Raw genomic sequence first — 23,659 nt, forward strand, 5'->3', positions numbered from 1 at the left:
ATTTCACACAAACCCAAAGGGGCTTATTTAGAGCATAGAACAGTGCATCACAGGAAGAGACCCTACAGCCCTAATGTCCACGTTGAACATGATGCAAATTAAACCAATCTCTTCTGCCTGCACATGATCCATAACCGAATATTCCCTGCATATCTATGTGCCTATCCAAAAAGCTCTTCAATGCCACTGTCGTATTTGCCTTCACCACCACTGCTGGTGGAGCATTCCAGGTAGCCGCCACTCTCTGTGTTTAATAAAAAACATGCCCCACACATTCCCTTTAAAGCTATGGCCTCTAGACATTGATATTTCCACCCTGGTTTGACAGTTTTAGTGACAGTGTTATTTGAGAATCTGACAAAAAAAACAAAGGAATTTTAGCATCACCGACAGTACCTATTATTCCAAAAAATTTGCCAAATGACATAGCGATAACCGAATCAGCTTTATTGACTGAACTTTCCAAACCCACGATCTCTCCCATCAAGAAGGACTTGAATGAAACACCACCACTTGCAAGATTCCCACTAAGTTGCACACTATTCTGATTTAGAGATGTGTTTACAGATGTTTTATTGCTGCATGTCTCAATACTAGAACTCCGTCCCCAACAGCACTGTGGAAGTAGCTTCATCAGAAGAACAACAATGATTACAAAACGTGGCTCACAACCACCTTCTAAAGGAAATGTTGGTATGGACAATAACACAGGCCTACTCCAGATTGTCCAGACCCTGAAAATGAATTAAGAAGTAATTAAGCATTCACCTGTTTAAATGTATTTCTTTCCTCCTGCCTCGACGAGTCAGAGGCAGCCAGTGATTTGTACAATTTCTACAATTTTCACTTTGAAACGGGTGTTTTTTAGATTAGATTAGTTTAGAGAAACAGCGTGGAAACAGACCCTCTGGCCCACCAAGTCTGTGACGACCAATGAACACCCATACACTAGTCCTGCTCTACACACTAGGCACAAACCTGCACGTCTTTGGAATGTGGGAGGAAACTGAAGCACCCGGAGAAATCCCAAGTGGTCACAGAGAGAATGTACAAACTCTGTGTAGACAGCACCCGTAGTTGGGATTGAACTCGGATCTTTGGCGCTGTAAGGCAGCAACTTTACCGCTGCGTCATTGTGATTAGGGAACTAATTTTCTCTCCAACTGATTCATCTTCCTGGCTTCCAAACAACATCCCCCACAATAGCTTGGCTAAGATCAGGGAGTTAGCATGAGGATAAAAATAGGCGCCAACTCTCAATTCGCTGTTCCTGCCACATCATCGCGCACACAGCATTTGTGATGAGATCACTTGTGTGCTCGGCTACAAAATCTTTCACATGGATTATTGAACGTAGGAAGCCAAAGCTTCTTGTCTTCAATTCATCACAAGGACGCACCACTAACTTTGAGGTAAATGGAGAATCATAGAGTCATGCAATATACAAACAGACACTTCCAGTCTGTGCTAACCATAAAGCAGCGCTTTGCACTAATCCTACACTGGTCCTGTTTTATTGCCTTTAGACTTTAGACATACAGTGTGGAATTAGGCCCTTCGACGCATTGATTCCACGCCGTCCAATGATCACCCCATACACTAGCACTATCCGACACACGAGGGATAATTTACAATTGACAGAAGCCAAATACACCTATAAACCTGTGCGTCTTTGGAGTGCAGGCAGAAACCGGAGCACCCGGAGAAATCCCACGCCATCACAGGGAGAACGTACAAACTCCAAACAGGGAGAATAAACAAACTCTAAATACAGTTGCCTGCCCAACAATGTCCAGTCCCTGAAAATTAATTAAGAAGTAATTAAGTATTCACCTGTTTACATTTATTCCTCTCCTCCGGTCTCGACTAGTGAGAGGCAGCCAGGGATTTGCCTGCTTCTACTATTGTCACTCTGAAACGGGTGTTTTTTTGTGATTAGATTAGTTTAGTTTAGGGATAGAGCAGGCATTTTGGCCCACTGAGTCCACGGAGACCAGCGATCACCCTTACACTAGTTCTATCCTCCATACTATTCTCGATCAAAAAGCAAAGAGAACTTCTTCAAAGCAGTCATACATCAAAGTGGACATAAAGTGTTTTCCCTACAGTCCCATCCACTTCATCCAAATTCTTCATTCCAACTCATTTATACACCAGGCCCAATTTACCGTTAGCTTCCAAACCCGTATGTCTTTGGAACATGGAAGGAAGCTGGAGCATCCGGAAGTAACCAACATGGTCACAGGGAGAACATGCAAACTCCACACAGACAGCGCCAGGGCAAAGGATCAAACATGGGCTGTTGTTGTTGCTGTGAGGCGGCAGCTCTTCTAGCTGCACCACTGTTTTGCACAAATGATGACCCGGATTAGCTAAAGATGGACACAAAGTGCTGGCGTAATTCAGCGGGTCAGGCAGCATCTCTGGAGAAAAAGCATGTGTGACTTTTTGGGTCGGAACCCTTTTTCAGTCTGACGTCACCCAACCTCTTTCTTCAGAGTTGCTGCATGACCTGCTGTTTTATGCCAGCAGTTAATGTCTATCTTTGGTATAAACCAGCATCTGCAGTTCTTTGTTTCTACGCCCATATTAAATATCTGAGAAGATCAATTGCTCAAGTGTCGATGGAAGATAAGAGCATTGCTCGGTAGTCTATCGAAATGAATTGCACACCCTTGACACCTGCACAATTCTAGAATCTATGAATCTCTGCTGTAAAATTATCCATTGGCCTCCACAGCCTTCTCTTCTGTGGCATTGAAGTCCCCAGATTCACCACCCTTTGACTAAATAAATTCCTCCTTGTCTCCTTTCCAATGGTACCTCCTTTTATTCTGAGGCTGTGGCCTCTAATCCTAGACTCTGCCATTACTGGAAACATCCTCTCCACCATCCACTCTATCCAGGCCTTTCACAATTCGGTAAGTTTCAATGACGCACCCTCTCATCCTTCTAAACTCCAGAGCGTACAATGCTCGTCAAATGCTCAATGTTCATCCGTCAAATGCTTATCGTATGTTAACCCAATCATTCCTGGGATAATTCTCGTAAACCTCCTCTGGACCCTCTCCAACGGCAGCACATTCTTCCTTAGATATGGGGCCCAATCAAGCCATTCACAAGTACGAGGTGTAAAATACCAGAGTGCAGAATATATTGTTACAGCAATGTAGCCTTAAAGTTACTGTGCGGTAGACCAGCATGCAGCTACACCTTATTGTCTGCTTTGTGTGAACAGGGAGGTCCAATGATGACACCATTGCCAGCTGCTACCCCTCTGAAACCAGGATCTGCTGTAAGCATCACAACTGGCAAATTGTTATTTTCTTTTTTGAGTTACATCTTTTCCGTCCCAAACTGCTTCTATTAATTGTCTGTTTTCACGTTATCCCACCCACCCTTCCAGACGTTTCCCTTCTTTGGCGTCCTCCCTGCCATTCTGAATGAACACGGGAAGGAGTTGCAGGGAGAAGCTGAAGGATACTTGGTAAGTTCTTGGTCGTGGTCGGCCTGTGCTTCCTTAACCCAGTGAGCTAACAAATATCTCGCTCGGCGGTGCATGTTTGAGAGTACATGTTTGTAAATGAGAGGCGGCATAACACAGCCTCGGCTGGAAACAGACTAACAAGTTGTGCTGATCTCCCGGTTGCCGGAGAATTTAATTCTCCTTCCCATTCCCACACAGACCTTTCTGTCCTCGGTCTCCTCCATTGTCAGTGTAAGGCTAAACGCAAATTGGAGGAACAGCATCTCATATTTCGCTTGGGCAGCTTACAGCCCAGTGGTATGAATCTTGATTTCTCTCACTTCAGGTAGTCCCGGCATTTCCTCTCTCTCTATCCCTCCCCCACCCAAGACGCACCAGCTTCTTGTTTTCACCCTACAAACAGCTAACAATGGCCTCTTTCCCTAATCTCTCGTTTCCCTTATCCCTAACCAGTCTGAAACATCACCCATTCCTTCTCTCCAGAGATGCTGCCTGTCTCGCTGAGTTACTACAGCTTTCTGTGTCCATCAACAAGTTATTAGTCCTTTGGTGATTGGCAACGTGGTAACGTTGTAAGCTTGTAACAATTTATTTTCTATGAGATTACAACTTACTCATGCAAAAATGCTTCAGTGTAACAAAGCTGAACAACAATTCACTGCTTACAAATAGTTTTTGAGATGTTTCTGAGAGGTCTGATAAGGGTATAAAAGCAAGTATTTAACTTCTGAATGCTTTTCTTCCATTCTGCATAAGTATTGGTGGGCAAAAGATACTATGACCAGTAATATATTGATGTTCAGTTTGTAATACATTAAAATAAGTACAGGTCCACCTCTAATTTTCCAGCAATTGGCTGGTGGTCCAACATCATCTTTAATCCGGACAAAATTATGAGAGGGTCTTGAAATCCCCCTGGCAGTCTCCCTGTAAATATGGCGCCTAGGCCGGTGATCTCGACCTCATCGGGACTTCCACGGCTGATCTGGACATTGAATCTTCCTCCTGCGGTCGGGTCTCTGGAACTCCTGCCCGGCCAGAGCAGGCAGATCTGTTCCCAAAGCCGACTTCCAAGGCTGACACTGCGGGCCGATATCTCGGCTCCCCTGGCGCCCTGGGCGGACCGTTCCGGTACCGTTTGATCCTTAGTTGGGCCATGATCATAGTTGGGCCGGCAAAACGGATAATCCAGCAAAGCTCTGGAACCAAAGGTGGTGGACCTGTGTTACGTGTTACAGCCAGCAAGTGTAACACATTGGAGGTGTTTCAAAGTGACTGAAATATTGTCCAGCATTAATGATCGATATGCTCTGCAAAGAAGAACCACAGCTTGACACGGTTGAGATCAATAATGCTGTATTTGCAACCACTGAAGTTATAGTGTATTAGTGTAGTACTTCCATGGGAATGGGAGATTGCAACCTTCACGTGGACCACCCTGTTTTGACTAATGCAATCAACCCGACGTGCACAAACAAGATCAAATAGAACAAGTTGACATATGCAAGAAGAAGAGGTTCTTCCAAGGGCACTCAGTCATAGTACAGCCACTTCTCTTGTGGTGAGAGTTGTGGGGGGTGAACATTCCTTCCCGACAAAATGAGGTTTGATTACATTGGTCAAGAGGCTTTCGGCACATTGGCCTTCATCAGTCAGGGAGATGGGTCTCGACCCGAAACGCCGCCCATTCCTTCCCTCCAGAAATGCTGCCTGTCCTGCTGAATTTCTCCAGCGTTTTGTGTCTATCATTGAATATATAAGTTAGGAAGTTATGTTACTGTTGTACAAGGCATTTGGTGTATTGTGTTCAGTTTTGGGTACCCTGCTATTGGAAAGATGTTTTTAAGCTGGAAAGAGTGCAGAAGAAATTTTGGAGGATGTTGCCAAGATGTGAGGGCCTGAGCTGTCGGGAGGGGATGGGCAAACCAGGCATTCATTCCTTGGAGCGCAGAAGGATGAGGGGTGATCTTATAGAGGTGTATAAAATCCATGAAGGGAAGAGATAGAGTAGAAGCACTGAGTAATATATCGAGGGTAGACAATAGAACATAGAACAGTACAGCACAGGGGCAGTGCCTTTCGGCCCACAATCTTTGTGCCAAACACGATACCAAGTTATAGAAACAAGTTTCAAAGAGGTTTTCAAGGTCAATTTATTGTCACGTGTACCAATTTAGGTAGAGTGAAATGCGATTTACCATACAGCCATACTAAAAAAAAGCAACAAGACACACAGCTACATAAAAGTAAACATAAACACCCACCGCAGCAGATTCCCCACATTCCTCACTGTGATGGAAGGCAATAGAGTCCAATCTTCTTCCTCTTTATTCCCCCGCGGTCGGGGCAGTCGAACCATCTGCCATTGTGGCGATCGAAGCTCCTGTGTTGGGGCGGTCGAAGCTCCTGCGGCTTAGAGCTCCCGAAGTCCATCTCTAACCAGAGACCGCGAGCTTCATGATGTTGACGCTTAGAGCTCCAAAGTCCAAAGTCCAAAGTCGATCCCCGACAGGATCGCGGGCTCCATGTTGGTAAGTCTGCAGGCTCCTGTGGTTGGAGTTCCCGAAGTCGGTCTCCAGCAAAGGCCACCAACACCTGGATGTTCGGCCGCAGTGCGGACGGAGATACAATACGAAAAAAAATCTCATCTTTGTTGAGGTAAGAGATTTAAAAAAGTTTCCCCCAACCCCTCCCCTCGCCCCCACCCCCACATAAAACAAGCTAAAGAACACTAAAACATACATTTAACACATACTAGCAAACAACAAAGAAGGAATGGACAGACAGAATGTTGGCGTGGCAGCCATTTGGTGATGCCGTCCGGCAAGGAACTGCAGATTCTGGTTAATGCACAAAAGAACACAGAGTACTGGAGTAACTCAGCAGGTCAAACAGCATCTCTGCAGAACATGAATAGTATTGTTTCGGGTCTCGACCCTTCTTCAAATCCTTGTTATCCTGTTTGCAGGTATTCAAGCAGCCTTGGCCATCTATACTGCGCACAGTGTACGGGGACAACGAACGCTTCGAGACAACTTATTTCAAACAGTTCCCGGGATTTTACCTGACTGGAGATAGTAAACCACTATTTTTACATTCAATTATTCTATGCATTAAATGTAGGTTTGTGTAATTGATTGAATCGACCACCATGTCTGATTGGTGATTCCTGGGGATTGATTTGAAGCTGTGTGATCAAGTTATTTATATTCCACTTCCTTAATGCAAAAAGAACCTTTCAATTCCAAAGCCACTTACAAGTCAAATCCTGAGATGTTTTCTGCAGGTACAACAGAATGCTTTTATATATATTTCAGAGCAGAGTGATGTTCCTTTGGACTTGACAACCAATTTCAAAGGATTTGGAACCAATGAGAGAGAGAGAGAGAGAGAGAGAGAGAGAGAGAGACACGCACGCACACACACGCAGAGAGAGACACGCACGCACACACACGCACGCACACACACACGCGCACACACAAGCGCACACACACGCGCACACACACGCGCACACACACACACACACACACCAAAATTATTATATGCTTGAAATATTTTCTTACTGCAAATGGAAATTTAAATTCTGGTCTTGGCACTTGAACTATTCACAAGTACCAGAGGAATTGCAAAAAAAAAATCTAAAATGCAATAAGTGTCTCTATGACTCTAATAACCGAATGAGGTAGAGATAAGAGTAAGAGTATGTGGTAACATCTCCGGGAAGTGGGTGTGACAGGGGTGATTGTTTCAGGAGTTCGATAGCAATGGGGAAAAAAACCGTTGTTATATCTGGGCTTTCAATTATCTGTAGGAGGCAGAAGAGAGAAAAGGGAATTGCCAGGGTGGCAGGTATCCTTGATGATACTTGCAGTCTTCTTGATGAAATGCACTGTAAAGATGGACTGGATGGAAAGGTGCAATGAGCTTGGGATGGACTGGGCCGTGTTCACCACTCTGCAGGTTCAGGTTGTCTAGAGCTGAACAATTGTCATCCCAAGCGAGATCCTTGAGAATACTATCTCAAGGGACAGGCAGCATCTCTGGAGAGAAGGAATGAGTGATGTTTTGTGTCAAGACCCTTCTTCAGATTGATGGCATTCTTTGTAGATGTATCTTCCTGTAAGCAAATTGCATGGGGTCTAGATTAGACAGGAACAAGAAGTAATCGCTGCACCAGAGATACTTGGTACACAGCAGTGTGCACTTAAAAATATAAGAAATGGTATGGGAAGACATTTGGGATGGAGAGGTGGAGCTTATTGATTGTTTTTAAGTGTTGTCAAAGATTTATCCTCAACATAAGGTAACAATTTTGAGTGATCCAAACTTTGTACATCTGGAGATACAAGGAACTGCAGATGCTGGTTTAGAAATAAAAAACACAAAGTGCTGGAGTAACTCAGCTGATCAGGCAGTGTCTCTGGAGAACGTGGATAGGTGACATTTTGGATCAGGACTCTTCTAAGGACTTCTTCAGGCCCTTCCGAAGAAGGGCTCCGACCTGAAATGTCACCTAACCGTGTTCTCCAGGGATATCGCCTGACCCGCTGAGTTACTCTGTCACTGACTTTCTGCGCATCTGATGGATAAGTTCTTTACAGACAGGGTGGTTGATATCTGAAATGTACTGCCAGAGTAGACGTGGAAACGGATACAAATGCTATGTTTAGGAGGTATTTGGACAGACATCTAAAAAGGACTAGGCGCTAAAGGATACGGACCCAATGCAGACAAATGGGATTAGTGCAGATTGGCTAAAGGGTTGGCATGGATGTGTAAATAGCTCGTTCTAAGCTTCCCCCCAGTCTAGTTTCAGTCAAAAACCACTGAGTCAAGCACTTGCGCATCTAAACTTTATTTTGGAAAAACACGATAACAGTTCTCCACTACTGTACCTAACCACCGCGGGTTCGATCCTCGTATCTGCCTGGCCAAGCCCTCCTAGCCTCGTGCAAGCAGAGACACTCCAGAAGGTCACGCAGTCCTAAGTGCACTCCCAGAAGATCGACACAGGACCTCGTGGGAGCGGCCTTTTATTGGTCCCCGAACCTTGAGGGGCCGAACCACATGGGGGTGGTCTCTCTACAGTCCAATAACAGATACCAATTAACAACTTACATGATAGACATTTCCCCAACCCAATAATACAGTAACCAATATAATGTATTTAGAAGAAAGTTCGAGAATGAAGCAAACAAGAATAAACATTGAAACATGTGCCCTGAGATTCAAACAGTTTCTCCAAGGCTCAACAGTTTGACCAATCATCAATTAACAAGATGACTGTCTTGCAACATTATTTATACTATTTACAATGCCCTTGCAGTGATCCAATCAAAATGATGCATTTAGGGTTCGTTTGCAAAACTGCTATACATTTTATCAATTTAGGAGAAACAAGGAGAACACCTGGACCCCTCAACATCCTGCATACCTGCGATTAGGAAAAGGGGAGATGCAACGAGACCTGGGTGTCATGGTACACCAGTCATTGAAAGTAGGCATGCAGGTGCAGCAGGCAGTGAAGAAAGCGAATGGCATGTTAGCTTTCATAGCAAAAGGATTTGAGTATAGGAGCATGGAGGTTCTACTGCAGTTGTACAGGGTCTTGGTGAGACCACACCTGGAGCATTGCGTACAGTTTTGGTCTCCAAATCTGAGGAAGGACATTATTGCCATAGAGGGAGTGCAGAGAAGGTTCACCAGACTGATTCCTGGGATGTCAGAATCTATCCTTGAGGTACTTTCATATGAAGAAAGACTGGATAGACTCGGCTTATATTCGCTAGAATTTAGGAGATTGAGGGGGGATCTTATAGAAACTTACAAAATTCTTAAGGGGTTGGACAGGCTAGATGCAGGAAGATTGTTCCCGATGTTGGGGAAGTCCAGGGCAAGGGGTCACAGTTTAAGGATAAGGGGGAAATCTTTTAGGACCGAGATGAGATAAACATTTTTCACACAGAGAGTGGTGAATCTCTGGAATTCTCTGCCACAGAAGGTAGTTGAGGCCAGTTCATTGGCTATATTTAAGAGGGAGTTAGATGTGGCCCTTGTGGCTAAAGGGATCAGGGGGTATGGAGAGAAGGCAGGTACAGGATACTGAGTTGGATGATCAGCCATGATCATATTGAATGGCAGTGCAGGCTCGAAGGGCCGAATGGCCTACTCTTGCACCTAATTTCTATGTTTCTATGTTTCTATACCAGTCTGAGCCTGGACTGGCTGGCGCCATCCAAAGCCTGTAAAATTTCAGCTGACAAGGGTTAAGCAATTCTGACAAGTGCAGGGATCCTCTATTTTATGGTGTCTTTAATTTGGCCAGTATTGGGCTGAACAGTCCGTTTCTGTGCTGTTGGACTCCATGACTCTATGAAGTTACCTTCTGAAGCTTGAATGTGACTTAAAGTAACTCATAAACATGTTCAGGCTATTGTTCAACAAGTTGTCGGCTTGTGTGTGTGGATAATAAATGATTTTCTTTTCCAGTTTGGTGACTTTCTCACAGAAAGCTTTATTGTGCAGGTTGCAGGAGAGATGTGGATGGCTATTACTGGATCACAGGAAGGATAGACGACATGCTCAATGTTTCAGGTAGAAATGTTAACTTCATCTCACAACGGGCTTTATGTTCATTCAGGTGGTGTGTTCTTCCTGAACACCTATCCTTCAGGTTCTCAGCGTGAGGGTATATTTGACCCTCTGGCTATATATTTAAAAAAAGACAACCTCACATTCTTTCGGTCAACCTTAATTTCTTTAGGTTACCTCAAGCCCTTTGAAACCAATGACTGATATTTTAACAATTTTATTGTGGGAAAGATGATGGCAACCTGCCAGGCTTTGTCCTGCCCTCCTCTCTTCTAGCTCCTCCCCCCTCCCACCCCACTACTTCTGAAGAAGTGTCCCAATCTGAAATGTTACCTGTCCATGTTTTCCAGAGATGCTGCCTGGCCTGCTTAGTTACTCCAGTACCTCTTGTCCTTTTTTTGGGTAAACCAATACCCACAGTTCCTTGTTTCTACATTTGGAGTATTGCGGTCAGTTTTGGTCACCCTGCCATGGGAAGGGTGTCATTGTAGAGAGTGCAGTGAAGATTTACAAGGATGTTGCCACACTCGAGCACCTGAAGTTTTGGAAGAGATTGGGCAAGCTAGGACTTTTATTCCTCGGAGTGCAAGAGACCAAGGAGTGATCTTATACAGGCGTATAAGACCATGAGAGGAATTGATGGGGTGAATCACAAAGTCTTTTATCCAGAGTAGGGAACTGAAGAGCCAGAGGACAAAGGTTTAAGGTGAGAGGGGAAAGATTTAATAGGAATCTGAGGAGCAACTTTTTCACTCACATGGTGAATGGAATGAGTTGCCAGAGGAGGTAGTTGAGGCAGGTACATGAATAACATTGGAAAGATAATTGGACAGGTATATGGATAGTAAAGATTTAGGAGTATAATGGCTAGATGTGGGCAAATAGGTCTAGCTTAGATGGGCTCATTGGTCGGCATGGGCAAGTTGGACTGAATGGTCTATTTCCATGCTGTGTAACTCAATGACTCTATTCAGTACGCCTCTCTGTTTGCAGTTAAACTGATAGTCCTCATGCTCCATTTATTGAATAGACTTCAATCTTAACAACAAGCTAATTATGTGACACTTTATCAAACCTCTTTTGAAAGTCCACTTCAATTCCCTCATTAATCTACTCCGCTACTTCATTAGAAACCCCATCAAAGTTAGTTAAACACATATTTGGCATGATGACATTCCCTAATCAATCCACATTTGTGCAAGTGACTGCAAATAGTGCATTGACTATTATTTCCCCACTAGCAAGGATAAACTGACTGATATGTAGTTCCCATGTTTACCACAACATATATTTTTGAACAAAAATGTAATATTTGCCATTTTGTTAACCTCAAGCCATCTCTCTTCAAAGAATATTTGGACGATGCCCCTATAGTTTCAATATTTAATTCTCTTAGCAACCCAGGATGCAATCCCTTGGGAACACTTGTTTTACCCGTGTTAAATATAGCTGGCCTTTCTTGTACATCTCTTTATCAATTTTTAGCCCCTCCAATATTCTTTGGTGAGGCTTCTGCAGTAACTTTGGGTGGCACAGTGGAGCTGTGGTAGAGTTGCTGCCTTACAGTACAAGACACCCGGGTTCAATCCTAACTGCGGGTGCGGTCTGTACGGAGTTTGCATCTTCTCCTAGTGACCGTGTGGGTTTTCTCCGGTTGCTCCAGTTTCTTCCCATATTCCACAGACGTGCAGGTTTGTATGTTAATTGGCTTCTGTAAATTGTCCCTGGTGTGTAGGATAGAATTACTGTACAGGTGATCATTCATCGAAGGGCCTATTTCCATTCTGTATCTCTAAACTAAACTAAACTACTTGCAATACTTCTGTAGATTCTGATGTACTTACTTTGAGTAGATCTCTTTGTTGGCTCATTTTATTACTGCTACTTGTGGTCATTTTTTAGATTGCTTCTTATGTTTATAGCATTATTATTTTCATAATCTACTTGAGATCACTTTATTTCCTTTTGATTCTCACTTGATTTTGTTTTCAGCCATCATCTGCAGTGCACCCCTTTTTTCTGTTTTATTTTATTCTCTATTGTCAAATACTAAAGGGCATAGCTTTAAGATGAGAGGGGTAAAGTTTAAAGGAGGTGTGCAGGACAATTTATTTTCCACACAGAATGTAGTGAGTGCTGGAAAACACTGCTGAAGCAGATACATTAGTGGTATTTTAGATAGGAACATGGAAATGCGGGTATTGGAGGGATATTTAGTTATGTGATTAGTACAGGTGTCAGATTTTATGGGGAGAAGGCAGGAGAATGGGGTTAAGAGGGAGAGATAGATCAGCCATGATTGAATGGCAGAGTAGACTTGATGGGCCGAATGGTCTAATTCTACTATTCCTTATGCCAGTAGATAAATGATGGTGTCCTGTTCAGCACAGACAATATGGGCCGAAGGGCCTGTTCTAGTGCTGCACTGTTCTGTTCTATCTCTTTGGTCATCGAGGGAGCTCTGGCCTTGATTACCCGAGCTCTCTCCCTTGTGGTAAGAAACCCTCTGGCCCCATTGAAATAGCTGCAGGTATTGGTTTTATGTGGCTTATGGCTTCCAAGTCTCAGGTGAGTAAAGGAGCCTCATGGTTTGGAAATGTGTAGAACTTCCCCGACCTTCCGCTGATGAATTGCTGTGAAGAAAGCACTTGCCCTGTGGATTCCATCATTGTATCTCTTGACATCTCCGCTGTTGAAACCAACAGGTCATCTACTGAGCAGTGCGGAGGTGGAATCAGCCCTGTCAGAACACAGTGCAGTGGCGGAGGTTGCAGTGGTGAGCCATCCTCACCCCGTGAAAGGCGAATGCATCTACTGTTTTGTCACACTGAAGGATGGAAGAGAATTGACTCAGTCCATTTCAGATGAACTGAAAAACAAAGGTACTTTGGACAAGAGAGACGGCTACGTCGAAAGCCTGAAGATAAGGGAATCCAGCAGCAGAAAGCTGTACTGTTGTTTGTCATGTACATCAATGATCTAGATGGAGGTGTGGTAAATTGGATTAGTAAGTATGCAGATGATACTAAGATAGGTGGTGTTGTGGATAATGAAGTAGCTTTCCAAAGTCTACAGAGAGATTTTGGCCATTTGGAAGAATGGGCTGAAAGATGGCAGATGGAGTTTAATGCTGATAAGTGTGAGGTGCTACATCTTGGCAGGACAAATCAAAATAGGACGTACATGGTAAATGGTAGCGAATTGAGGAATGCAGTTGAACAGAGGGATCTAGGAATAACTGTGCATAGTTCCCTGAAGGTGGAATCTCATGTAGATAGGGTGGTAAAGAAAGCTTTTGCTATGCTAGCTTTTATAAATCAGAGCATTGAGTATAGAAGTTGGGATGTAATGTTAAAATTGTACAAGGCATTGGTGAGACCAATTCTGGAGTATGGTGTACAATTTTGGTCGCCCAATTATAGGAAGGATGTCAACAAAATAGAGAGAGTACAGAGGAGATTTACTAGAATGTTGCCTGGGTTTCAGCAACTAAGTTACAGAGAAAGGTTGAATAAGTTAGGTCTTTATTCTTTGGAGCGCAGAAGGTTAAGGGGGGACTTGATAGACGTCTTTAAAATGATGAGAGGGATAGACAGAGTTGACATGGATAAGCTTTTCCGATTGAGAGTAGGGAAGATTCAAACAAGAGGACACGACTTCAGAACTAATGGACAGAAGTTTAGGGGTAACATGAGGGGGAACCTCTTTACTCAGAGAGTGGTAGCTGTGTGGAATGAGCTTCCTGTGGAAGTGGTGGAGGCAGGTTCGATTTTATCATTTAAAAATAAATTGGATAGGTATATGGACGGGAAAGGAATGGAGGGTTATGGTCTGAGTGCAGGTAGATGGGACTAGGGGAAAATAAGTGTTCGGCACGGACTTGTAGGGCCGAGATGGCCTGTTTCCGTGCTGTAATTGTTATATGGTTATATGTTATATGGTTAACCATATAACAATTACAGCAAGGAAACAGGCCATCTCGGCCCTTCTAGTCCGTGCCGAACACTTATTCTCCCCTAGTCCCATCTACCTGCACTCAGTCTGGACATTTTAACTATTTACTCTAGAGAAGATGATTTTACGGAGAGAGGTGCCTGAGTTTATGTGGGGATAGGGGTATCACTATAGCGGGTGTCAGAGGTGATGGTGAGAAGGCGGGAGAATGGGGTTAGGAGGGAGTGATAGATCAGCCATGATTGAGTGGCGGAGTACACGTCATGAGCCAAATGGCCTAATTCTGTTCCTATCTCTTTTGATCTCTGATCTTATGGCAAGCATGCCTCCTGCTCCCATCAACCATCAGACTTGAACCACCCTTCACCTTGCACAACACAACAAGAGTGGCACAGTGGAGGAACGGTAGTGTTGCTGTCTTACAGTACCGGAGACCCAGGTTCGATCCTGACTACGGGTGCTGTCTGTGCAGAATTTGCACGTTCTCCCTGTGACCAGGTAGGTTTTCTTCAGGTGGCCTGGTTTCCTCCCACATAACAAGGCAGTGCAGGTTTGCAAGTTAATTGCCTTCTGTAAATTGTCCCTCGCATATTGGATAGAATTAGTGTATGGCTGGTCGGCGCGAACATGGTGGATAAGTCATAAATCATGATTTGCAAGAATTTAAGTTTCAATCTCTCTGAAGTAAATACAGTGTTCCTGCCGACCAGTGATCCACACACACTAACACTATCCTACACACACTAGGGACAATTTACGCTTATACCAAGCCAATTAGCCTACAAACCTGTGTGTCTTTGGAGTGTGGGAGGAAACCAGAGCACCTGGAGAAAACCCACGCGATCACGGGGAGAATGTGCAAACTCCGTACAGACAGCACCCACAGTCGGGAGCGAATCCAGGTCTGTGGCGCTGTAAGGCAGCAACTCTACCGCTGCGCCACCATGCCCGCCCTTTCTCAAGACAAAATATGTATATCTCTTGCCTTATATATATATGACAAGAGATGTATAAGAGATATCTTTCTTGTTATATATCTAAGACAAGATATATATATTTCAATAGACTAAGTGGGACCCGTTGGGTCCCATGTTCACACGGGAGGGCTGGCCCCCCGATGCAATATTCCACCTCTCCACCAATTCCAATATTGGTGGCCAGTGGTGGGGGGGGGGGGGGGGGGCTTTCTGGAGTGCTGGTATGGGTTCTTGGGGTGGCAGCTCATTCCCTCAAGCCTGATCTGCTGGCAGCTCACTCACGGCTGGAGGGCTGGCAGTTGACTCATGACTATTCCTTGAAATTCCATTTCAAGCAGGGTGCAAGGTCACCAAATTCAAATCCATGTTCCTACCATTTCAAGCAGGGTGCAAGGCCACCAAATTCAAGTGCAGTTTCTTACCACTATGAGCAGGGTGCAAGGCCACCGAATTCAAGTGCAGTTTCCTACCACTTCAAGCAGGGTGCAAGGCCACCAAATTCAAATGCAGCTTCATACCATTTCATGCAGGGTGAAACCACCATAAAACCCACACAAAACACCAAACTCACAGTTCAATAGACATTCAGTGTGTTCAGTTGAAACACAGCTCAGACAGAGTCGTGACCTCTCCCTCCCCAATCATGCAGAGACTGAGCCACACCCACACTTCCGGGTTTTATAACCCCTCCCACCGGAAAAGGTGTGGCTTTCATGGCGTGATTGACAGGAGAGAGATTCTGAACATTTTTTAAACACTGATAACACTTTTATTTTTCATTGATGGGAAGAATTCTCTGCACCTGCTCAGCGGAGGGGGGACTGAGTAAGATGGCCAAAAATCACAGCCATAAGTGGTAGCGCTTTATCTAAAATTAATATGCAGTGCAAACAGTAAGTAAGTGTATTTGCAGTAGTGCCTTTTAACTTCAAGCCAAAGCACCCAAGCCGCCATTTGCAGTAAGTAGTGCCTTTCAACTTCAAGGCAAAGCACCCGCCACCATTTGCAGTAAGTAGTGCCTTTCAACTTCAAGGCAAAGCACCCGCCACCATTTGCAGTATGTAGTGCCTTTCAACTTCAAGCCAAAGCACCCAAGCCACCATTTGCAGTTAGTGCCTTTCAACTTCATGCCACCATTTGCAGTAAGTAGTGCCTTTCAACTTCAAGCCAAAGCACCCAAGCCACCATTTACAGTAAGTAGTGCCTTTCAACTTCAAGACAAAGCACCCAAGCCACCATTTGCATTAAGTACTGACTTTCAACTTTAAGCCAAAGCACCCAAGCCACCATTTGCAGTAAGTAGTGCCTTTCAACTTCAAGCCAAATCACCCTCCACCATTTGCAGTAAGTAGTGCCTTTCAACTTCATGCCACCATTTGCAGTAAGCAGTGCCTTTCAACTTCGCCAAAGCACCCAAGCCACCATTTGCAGTAAGTAGTGCCTTTCAACTTCATCCCACCATTTGCAGTAAGTAGTGCCTTTCAACTTCAAGCCAAATCACCCAAGCCACCATTTGCAGTAAGTAGTGCCTTTCAACTTCAAGCCAAAGCACCCAAGCCATCATTTACAGTAAATAGTGCCTTTCAACTTCAAGCCAAAGCGCCCAAGCCACCATGTGCAATAAGTAGTGCCTTTCAACTTCAATCAAAACACCCAAGCCACCATTTGCAGTAAGTAGTGCCTTTCAACTTCAAGCCAAAGCACCCAAGCCACCATTTGCAGTAAGTAGTGCCTTTCAACTTCATGCCAACATATGCAGTAAGTAGTGACTTTCAACTTCAAGCCAAAGCACCCAAGCCACCATTTGCAGTAAGTAGTGCTTTTCAACTTCAAGCCAAAGCACCCGAGCCACCATTTGCAGTAAGTAGTGCCTTTCAACTTCAAGCCAAAGCACCCAAGCCACCATTTGCAGTAAGTAGTGCCTTTCAACTTCAAGCCAAAGCACCCGAGCCATCATTTGCAGTAAGTAGTGCCTTTCAACTTCAAGCCAAAGCACCCGAGCCACCATTTGCAGTAAGTAGTGCCTTTCAACTTCAAGCCAAAGCACCCAAGCCACCATTTGCAGTAAGTAGTGCCTTTCAACTTCAAGCCAAAGCACCCAAGCCACCATGTGCAGTAAGTAGTGCCTTTCAACTTTAAACCAAAGCTCCCAAGCCACCATTTGCAGTAAGTAGTGCCTTTCAACTTCAAGCCAAAGCACCCAAACAACAATTTGCAGGCAGTGCCTTTTTACTTCAAACAAACCATATTTTCATTTTCAAACCACATTAAGGGTACTCACAGTTGTGTAGACATTTGTTCAGTGTTATTCAGAGCTCAGAGAGACGTGACCCTTGGCTTCATCCATACTGCAGAGACTGTTGAGGCACACCACTTCTTGGTTTATAGTCCCACCCCCTACCTCCAGCAAGGGCAGCAAGAGAATGGTTAATATGCACTTTGCAGTAAGTAGTGCCTTTCAAATTCAAGCCAATGCACCCACGCCACTTTGCAGTAAGTAGTGCCCTTTTCAACTTCAAGCAAAGCACCCAAGCCACCATTCCGTAAGTAGTGCCTTTCAACCATCAAGCCAAAGCACCCCAAGCCACCATTTTTTTGCAGTAAGTAGTGCCTTTTCAACCTCATGCCACCATTTGCAGTAAGTATTCCTTTCACGTCAAGCCAAAGCACCCGCAACCAGTTGCAGTAAACAGGTGCCTTTCAACTTCAAGCCAAAGCATCCCAAGCCACCATTTTGCAGTAAGTAGTGCCTTTCAATTTCAAGCAAAGCAACCCCAAGCCACCCATTTGCAGTTCAGTGCCTTGTCAACTTCAAGCAAAACACCCAAGCCACCATTTGCAGTAAGTAGTGCGTTTCAACTTTAAACCAAAGCTCCCAAGCCATCATTTGCAGTAAGTAGTGCTTTTCAACTTCAAGCCAAAGCACTCAAACAACCAAAAGACAGGCAGTCTTTTTACTTCAAACAAACCATATTTTCATTTTCAAACCACATTAAGGGTACTCACAGTTGTGTAGACATTTGTTCCGTGTTATTCAGAGCTCACAGAGACGTGACCCTTGGCTTCATCCATATTGCAGAGACTGAGTGAGGCACACCACTTCCTGGTTTTATTGTCCCTCCCCCTCCCTCCAGCAGGGGCAGCATAGAGAATGGTGAATTTTTTTAAAACATTAATATATCCCTGATTTGTAATCGATGGGAAAAATCCTCCACACCCGTAAGGGGGAGGAGGGCTCTGAGCGAGGTGGCCAAAAATGACGGCTGTAAGTTGCGGCGTTCTGTCGGAAATCGCAGCACAGTGGGCCAAAAGCGGTCAAGATCTGAGTTTTAGTAATATACTAGACCAAGTGCAGACCCGTTGGGTCTGAACCCCCAACGTGTGGTTGTGGGGGGGGAGGCGGCATGCACCATCACACACACTAACTATCCCCCCCCCCCCCGCACTCACGCTAATTACCCCCCTTGATACTATATTAATATTATTAATTTGCTCTTTTTACCCCATAACCACCCTATCTACTGACGCATAGCCCCCAACTTGCAGTCACATCTAGAGAGGGAGGGGGGGGGGGTGGGGTTAGAGAGTGAGGGCAGAGAGAGAAGGAGCAGAGACAGAGAGAGAGACAGAGACACAGAGAGGGGCAAGAGGGATGGGGGTTGGAGTGGAGGAGAAGAGGGAGGGTGGGTGAGGGGGGAAAGGTGGGGGAGGAGGGGAGGAGAGAGTGAGGGTGAGAGTGAGGGGGAGAGAGAGGGGGTGCTGAGGGAGGGAGGGGGGAGGGTGGAGGGAAGAGGGTAGGGGGTGTGGAGGGGAGGGGGTTTAGGGGAGGGAGGGTGGGGGAGGGGATGGAGGGGAGGAGGGGAGAGAGAGCGGGGGGGGAGAGAGGGGGGAGGAGGGGGGAGAGGGGGAGAGAGAGGGTGTGCTGAGAGGGCGGGTGAGGGGAGGGGGGAGAGAGGTGGGGGGCCAGGGATGGGGAGGGAGGGTGGAGGGAAGGGGGTAGGGGTGGTGGAGGAGGGGGGTTTAGGGGAGGGATGGTGGGGGAGGGGATGGAGAGGGAGAAAAAGAGGTGGGGAGGGGGAGAGGAGAGGAGAGGGGTAGAGGAGAGGGGGGAGAGGAGAGGGGGGAGAGGAGAGGGGGGGATAGGAGAGGGGGGGAGAGAGGAGAGGGGGGGAGAGAGGACGAGGGGGGGGGGGGGGAGAGGAGAGGGAGAGGGGGAGAGAGGAGGGGGGAGAGAGGAGGGGAGAGGAGAGGGGGGGAGGAGAGGGGGGGAGAGGAGAGGGGGGGAGGAGGAGAGGGGGGGAGAGGAGGAAGGGGGGAGAGAGGAGAGGGGGGGAGGGGGGGGGGGAGAGAGGAGAGGGAGGGGGGAGAGAGGAGGGGGGGGAGAGAGGAGGGAGGAGAGGGGGGATGATGGGGAAAGGGGGGGAGAGAGAGAGAGAGAAAGGGAGAGAGACAGGGGGGGAGAAAGAGAGAAGGATAGGGAGAGAGAGAGGTGGGGAGAGAGAGAGAGGGTGCCTTTTTACTTCAACCCAAACAACCATTTGCAGGCAATGCTTTTTCCTCAAACTAACCATATTTTCATTTTCAAACCACATTATGGGTACTCACAGCTGTGGAGACATTTGTTCAGTGTTATTCAGAGCTCTGATTGAGGCACACCACTTGCAGAGACTGATTGAGGCACACCACTTGCAGAGACTGATTGAGGCACACCACTTCCTGGTTTTGTAGTCCCTCCCCCTCCCTCCAGCAGGGGCAGCAGAGAGAATGGGGAATTTTGTAAAAACATTAATATATCTGTCATTTTTCATCGACGGGAAAAATCCTCGGCACGCATACGGCGGAGGGGGCTCTGAGCGAGGTGGCCAAAAATGACGGCTGTAGGTGGCGGCGTTCTCTCGGAAATCGCAGCACAGAAGGCCAAATGCGGTCAAGAACAGAGATTTAGTAATATAGATAGATATAGATATGTCTTTCTTGCCATATTTCTCCCTCCATATGACAAGAGATAGGAGAGCGTCAATATCTTGTTATCCAGGGCTCCCTGCTCCTGTCAACCTTGTCCTTCACTATAACTGGAACATGCTGCCGCTGAACTCTTGCTTTTGTACATTTGAAAGCCTTGCTCTTACCTGCATTCCTCGATCACCTTTTAAAGTTCTGTCAAATTCCATCAAAATCAGCTTTGCCGCAATTGAAAACTAGTGGCATACAAGAGGTTTTTAGATAGGTCCATGGATATGTAGGGAATGGAGGGATATGGAACATGTGCAGGCAGATGAGATTAGTTTAGCTTAGAGATAGAGCATGGAAACAGGCCCCCAATGGCCCACCGAATCCGCATCGACCAACAATCACTCTGTACACTAGTTCTATCCTACTCACTAGGGACAGTTTACAGAGGCCAATATACCTACAAACCTGCACATCTTTGGGATATGGGATGAAACCAGAGCACCCATGGAAACCCACATGGTCACAGGGAGAATGTACAAAATCCGTATAGTTAGGATTGAACCTGGGTCTCTGGCGCTGTAAGGCAGCGACTCTACCACTGTGCCACTGTTTAATTTGGCACCATGTTCGGCAGAGACTTTGTGGGCCAAAGGGCCCATTCCTGTGCTGTACTTTTCCATGTTCTATGTTTTATTTAAAAAATAATAGAATTATGGTCAAAACTGCAAAAAGTTGCAAATTTACTGAATTATTTTTTCATTTATTGAATCGTTATCTTTTCCATTTGTAGTTCGGCAAAAGATTGGACCGATTGCCACACCTGACTACATACAGAATGCACCTGGCCTTCCCAAAACCCGTTCAGGTAAAGCGCCTTCCATTTGGCATAATCAATGCTTAACAATCGTAAAAACCAACCAACAAAATAAAATTAAACAGAGTCCTTATTGCTTTCTCAAAGGTAAAATAATGAGACGCATTCTGCGGCAGATTGCTTGCAATGAGAAGGAACTGGGAGATATTTCTACTCTCATCGACCCGACGGTTGTGGATGTCCTCTTCAGCCAGAGATGCCAAGCAGCAGCCTGAGGTGATGTACAGCCATGTCTAAGACCCAGGCCCACGGGAAAGTGAAGAGCCTTATTTTAATCAGGGCATTATACAGATGTTATACCTATCTGTGTACATTAAGAATAAACCCTTCCTCACTCAAAAACGTCTTTGTAAATATTGTCTTGCAACTTATGATTACGACCCAAGAAATTCCATGGTTTGGAGATCACTCTCCTTGAACTGGGATCTTATTACTTGTCTTTGCAGGAAGAAGAATTTCCTTTCATGAGTCCTAACATTAACATTTATTCGCAAAACACAAAATGCTGGAGTATCTCAGTGGGTCAGGCAGCATCTCTGGAGGGAATGAATAGGTGGCATTTTGTGTTGGGACTCTTCGACGGATAAAGATGTGCCCTGACTCGAATCGTCGCCTATCCACTCCCCCCACAGAAGCTGCTTGGCCTGCTGAGTGACTCCAGCACTTTGTGTTTTGCTCAAGATTCCAGCATCTGCAGTTCCTACATTTAGTAGTTTGAACTTACACTCCCTTTTTCTCTTTGTACAATAAAGATAAGCACGACATTGAGGCATATGCAGGTTGAACCCAAGCAGGAGTCCGGGTCACGAGTAAGAGAAAACAGAGAACCAGAAAATCATAAAATTATATTTGTTCAAGTGCCTAAAGGGCCTGTCCCACTGTACGAGGTAATTCAAGAGTTCTCCCAAGTTTCCCCTGATTCGAACTCGGAGAATTACGGTAATAGCCGCTCGTAGGTACTCGGGGCTCTCGTGGACATTTTTCACCATTTTGAAAAAACTTCACGAGCTTACCGCGTTTCCCGAGTACCTGCCGTTAACGTTACGAGCTGCTAAGATATGTCCCGAGCTCCGACGTACCCGCTACGTACATTCTACGTACTTACCACGAGTTTGATTTTTTTTTAAACTCGGGAGAGCTCTTGGGTAAACTCGTATAGTGGGACAGGCCCTTAACAATGCAGGCTGCCCCTACATCAATATTTCTGAGATCGATTGACTCTTTCATGACTCTAGGGGTTACATGGAAGTTGGAAAATTTAGGGAAAAGTTAACCTGTAATTTTAAGATACATAATTTCAAACTGAATGCTCAATTGCATTCAAGAATGGAGACGCATTATAAATTATTACTGTTGTCAAATTCTTTTAACAACGTTGAAAGCTTTTGAGAAATATATGCATTTGTGTTCAAACTCCTCCATGACCACATCCCGATCTGCCTCTGAACCGCCTAAGCACGACAAGCCTTCAAAATCTCTGTGTTCTTCCAATATTTGTTCAAGTGCCTAAAGGAGCACCTATTTCTGCTCCCTACTGTAACCGCTTCACAGCTCCTAGCTATGCCTTCACCTGCCTTGGTCTTCAGACCGGACAATCCGTTCTTGTTCCTGTCCCCTGTCTGAAGAAGGGTCCCAACCCAAAACATCTTCTATCCATGTTCTCCAGAAATGCTGCATGACCCCCGCTGAATTACTCCAGCATTTTGTGTCTTTTTGGGGGGTAAATCGGCACCTGCAGTTCCTTATTTCTACACGTCCTTCTTAAACTTCTCCACTTCTATACTTCTCTCTCTTCATCTTTAATATTTTGTACAATACCTGCCTCTGTGGTCTGAGTTTTTCTAGCATTTTCTGTTTTTATCTCTGGTCAGGGTTTAGCTATTATCTGAATATGGCTCAATGTAAAATTTAATTTGATAATGTGATTTACTTTGAGAAGTTTTACTGTTTCTATATCAGTTGTACTTGTCATGCTCTGAAATTTCTGCTGCAATTAGTTGAACAATAAAAGCCTGAAATAATTGATATTGTTAATAGGAGCGTGGCGAAATTCATAAAACAGTAGCTTACGTTTCTTTATCAAGAGTGTTTAATAACGTTTGTACTGATAAGAGAACAATTAAATTCTTACTTGTGCAGCTTAATAGGCACATGGATGCAATAACACAGATTAATATTTAATAATCAATAATACAATGAATTGATAACTAGAATACGAGGTACCCAAATAGAGAAAAACTGACAACACCTTAATGGGAATTATAAGTTACTAGACCAAGTGCAGACCCGTTGGGTCTGTTCCCCCAACGTGCGGTTGTGGGGGGGGGGAGGCGGCATGCAGCGTCACACACACTAACTATCCCCCCCCCCCCGCACTCACGCTAATTACCCCCCTTGATATTATATTAATAATATTAATTTGCTACCTTTACCCCATAACCACCCTATCTACTGACGCATAGCCCCCAACTTGCAGTCACATCTAGAGAGGGGGGGGGGGGGGGGGGGTAGAGAGTGAGGGCAGAGAGAGAAGGGGCAGAGACAGAGAGAGAGACAGAGACACAGAGAGAGGGGCAAAGAGGGAGAGGGGGTGGAGAGGAGGAGAGAGGGAGGGTGGGTGAGGGGGGAAAGGTGGGGGAGGAGGGGAGGAGAGAGGAGGGTGAGAGTAGGGGGAGAGATGAGGGGTGCTAGAGAGGTGAGGGTGAGAGGTGGGGAGCAGGGAGCGGGAGGGAGGGGGAGGGTGAGGAGAGGGTAGGGGGTGTGGAGGGAGGGGGTTAGGGGAGGGATGGAGGGTGGGGGAGGGGAATGGAGATTAGAGGGAGA

The 23,659-nt window shown here is 45.4% G+C and overlaps 1 protein-coding gene across 1 annotated transcript in view; it reads left to right on the forward strand.

The window, feature by feature from the left end:
* LOC116972335 (acetyl-coenzyme A synthetase, cytoplasmic-like) overlaps positions 1–21,791 on the forward strand; it is a 64,335-nt gene extending 42,544 nt beyond the window's left edge. The window contains exons 12-18 of the mRNA XM_033019840.1: positions 3,239–3,295; positions 3,407–3,487; positions 6,456–6,564; positions 10,013–10,081; positions 12,784–12,960; positions 20,753–20,827; positions 20,924–21,791. Of these exons, the coding sequence (XP_032875731.1) occupies positions 3,239–3,295; positions 3,407–3,487; positions 6,456–6,564; positions 10,013–10,081; positions 12,784–12,960; positions 20,753–20,827; positions 20,924–21,051 (696 nt within the window). The 3' untranslated portion in view covers positions 21,052–21,791. The remainder of the gene's footprint in view (positions 1–3,238; positions 3,296–3,406; positions 3,488–6,455; positions 6,565–10,012; positions 10,082–12,783; positions 12,961–20,752; positions 20,828–20,923) is intronic.
* The last annotated feature ends 1,868 nt before the right edge of the window (positions 21,792–23,659 follow it).

Source organism: Amblyraja radiata, chromosome 4 (genome assembly GCF_010909765.2).
Source record: "Amblyraja radiata isolate CabotCenter1 chromosome 4, sAmbRad1.1.pri, whole genome shotgun sequence".
NCBI classification, from domain to species: Eukaryota; Metazoa; Chordata; class Chondrichthyes; order Rajiformes; family Rajidae; genus Amblyraja; species Amblyraja radiata.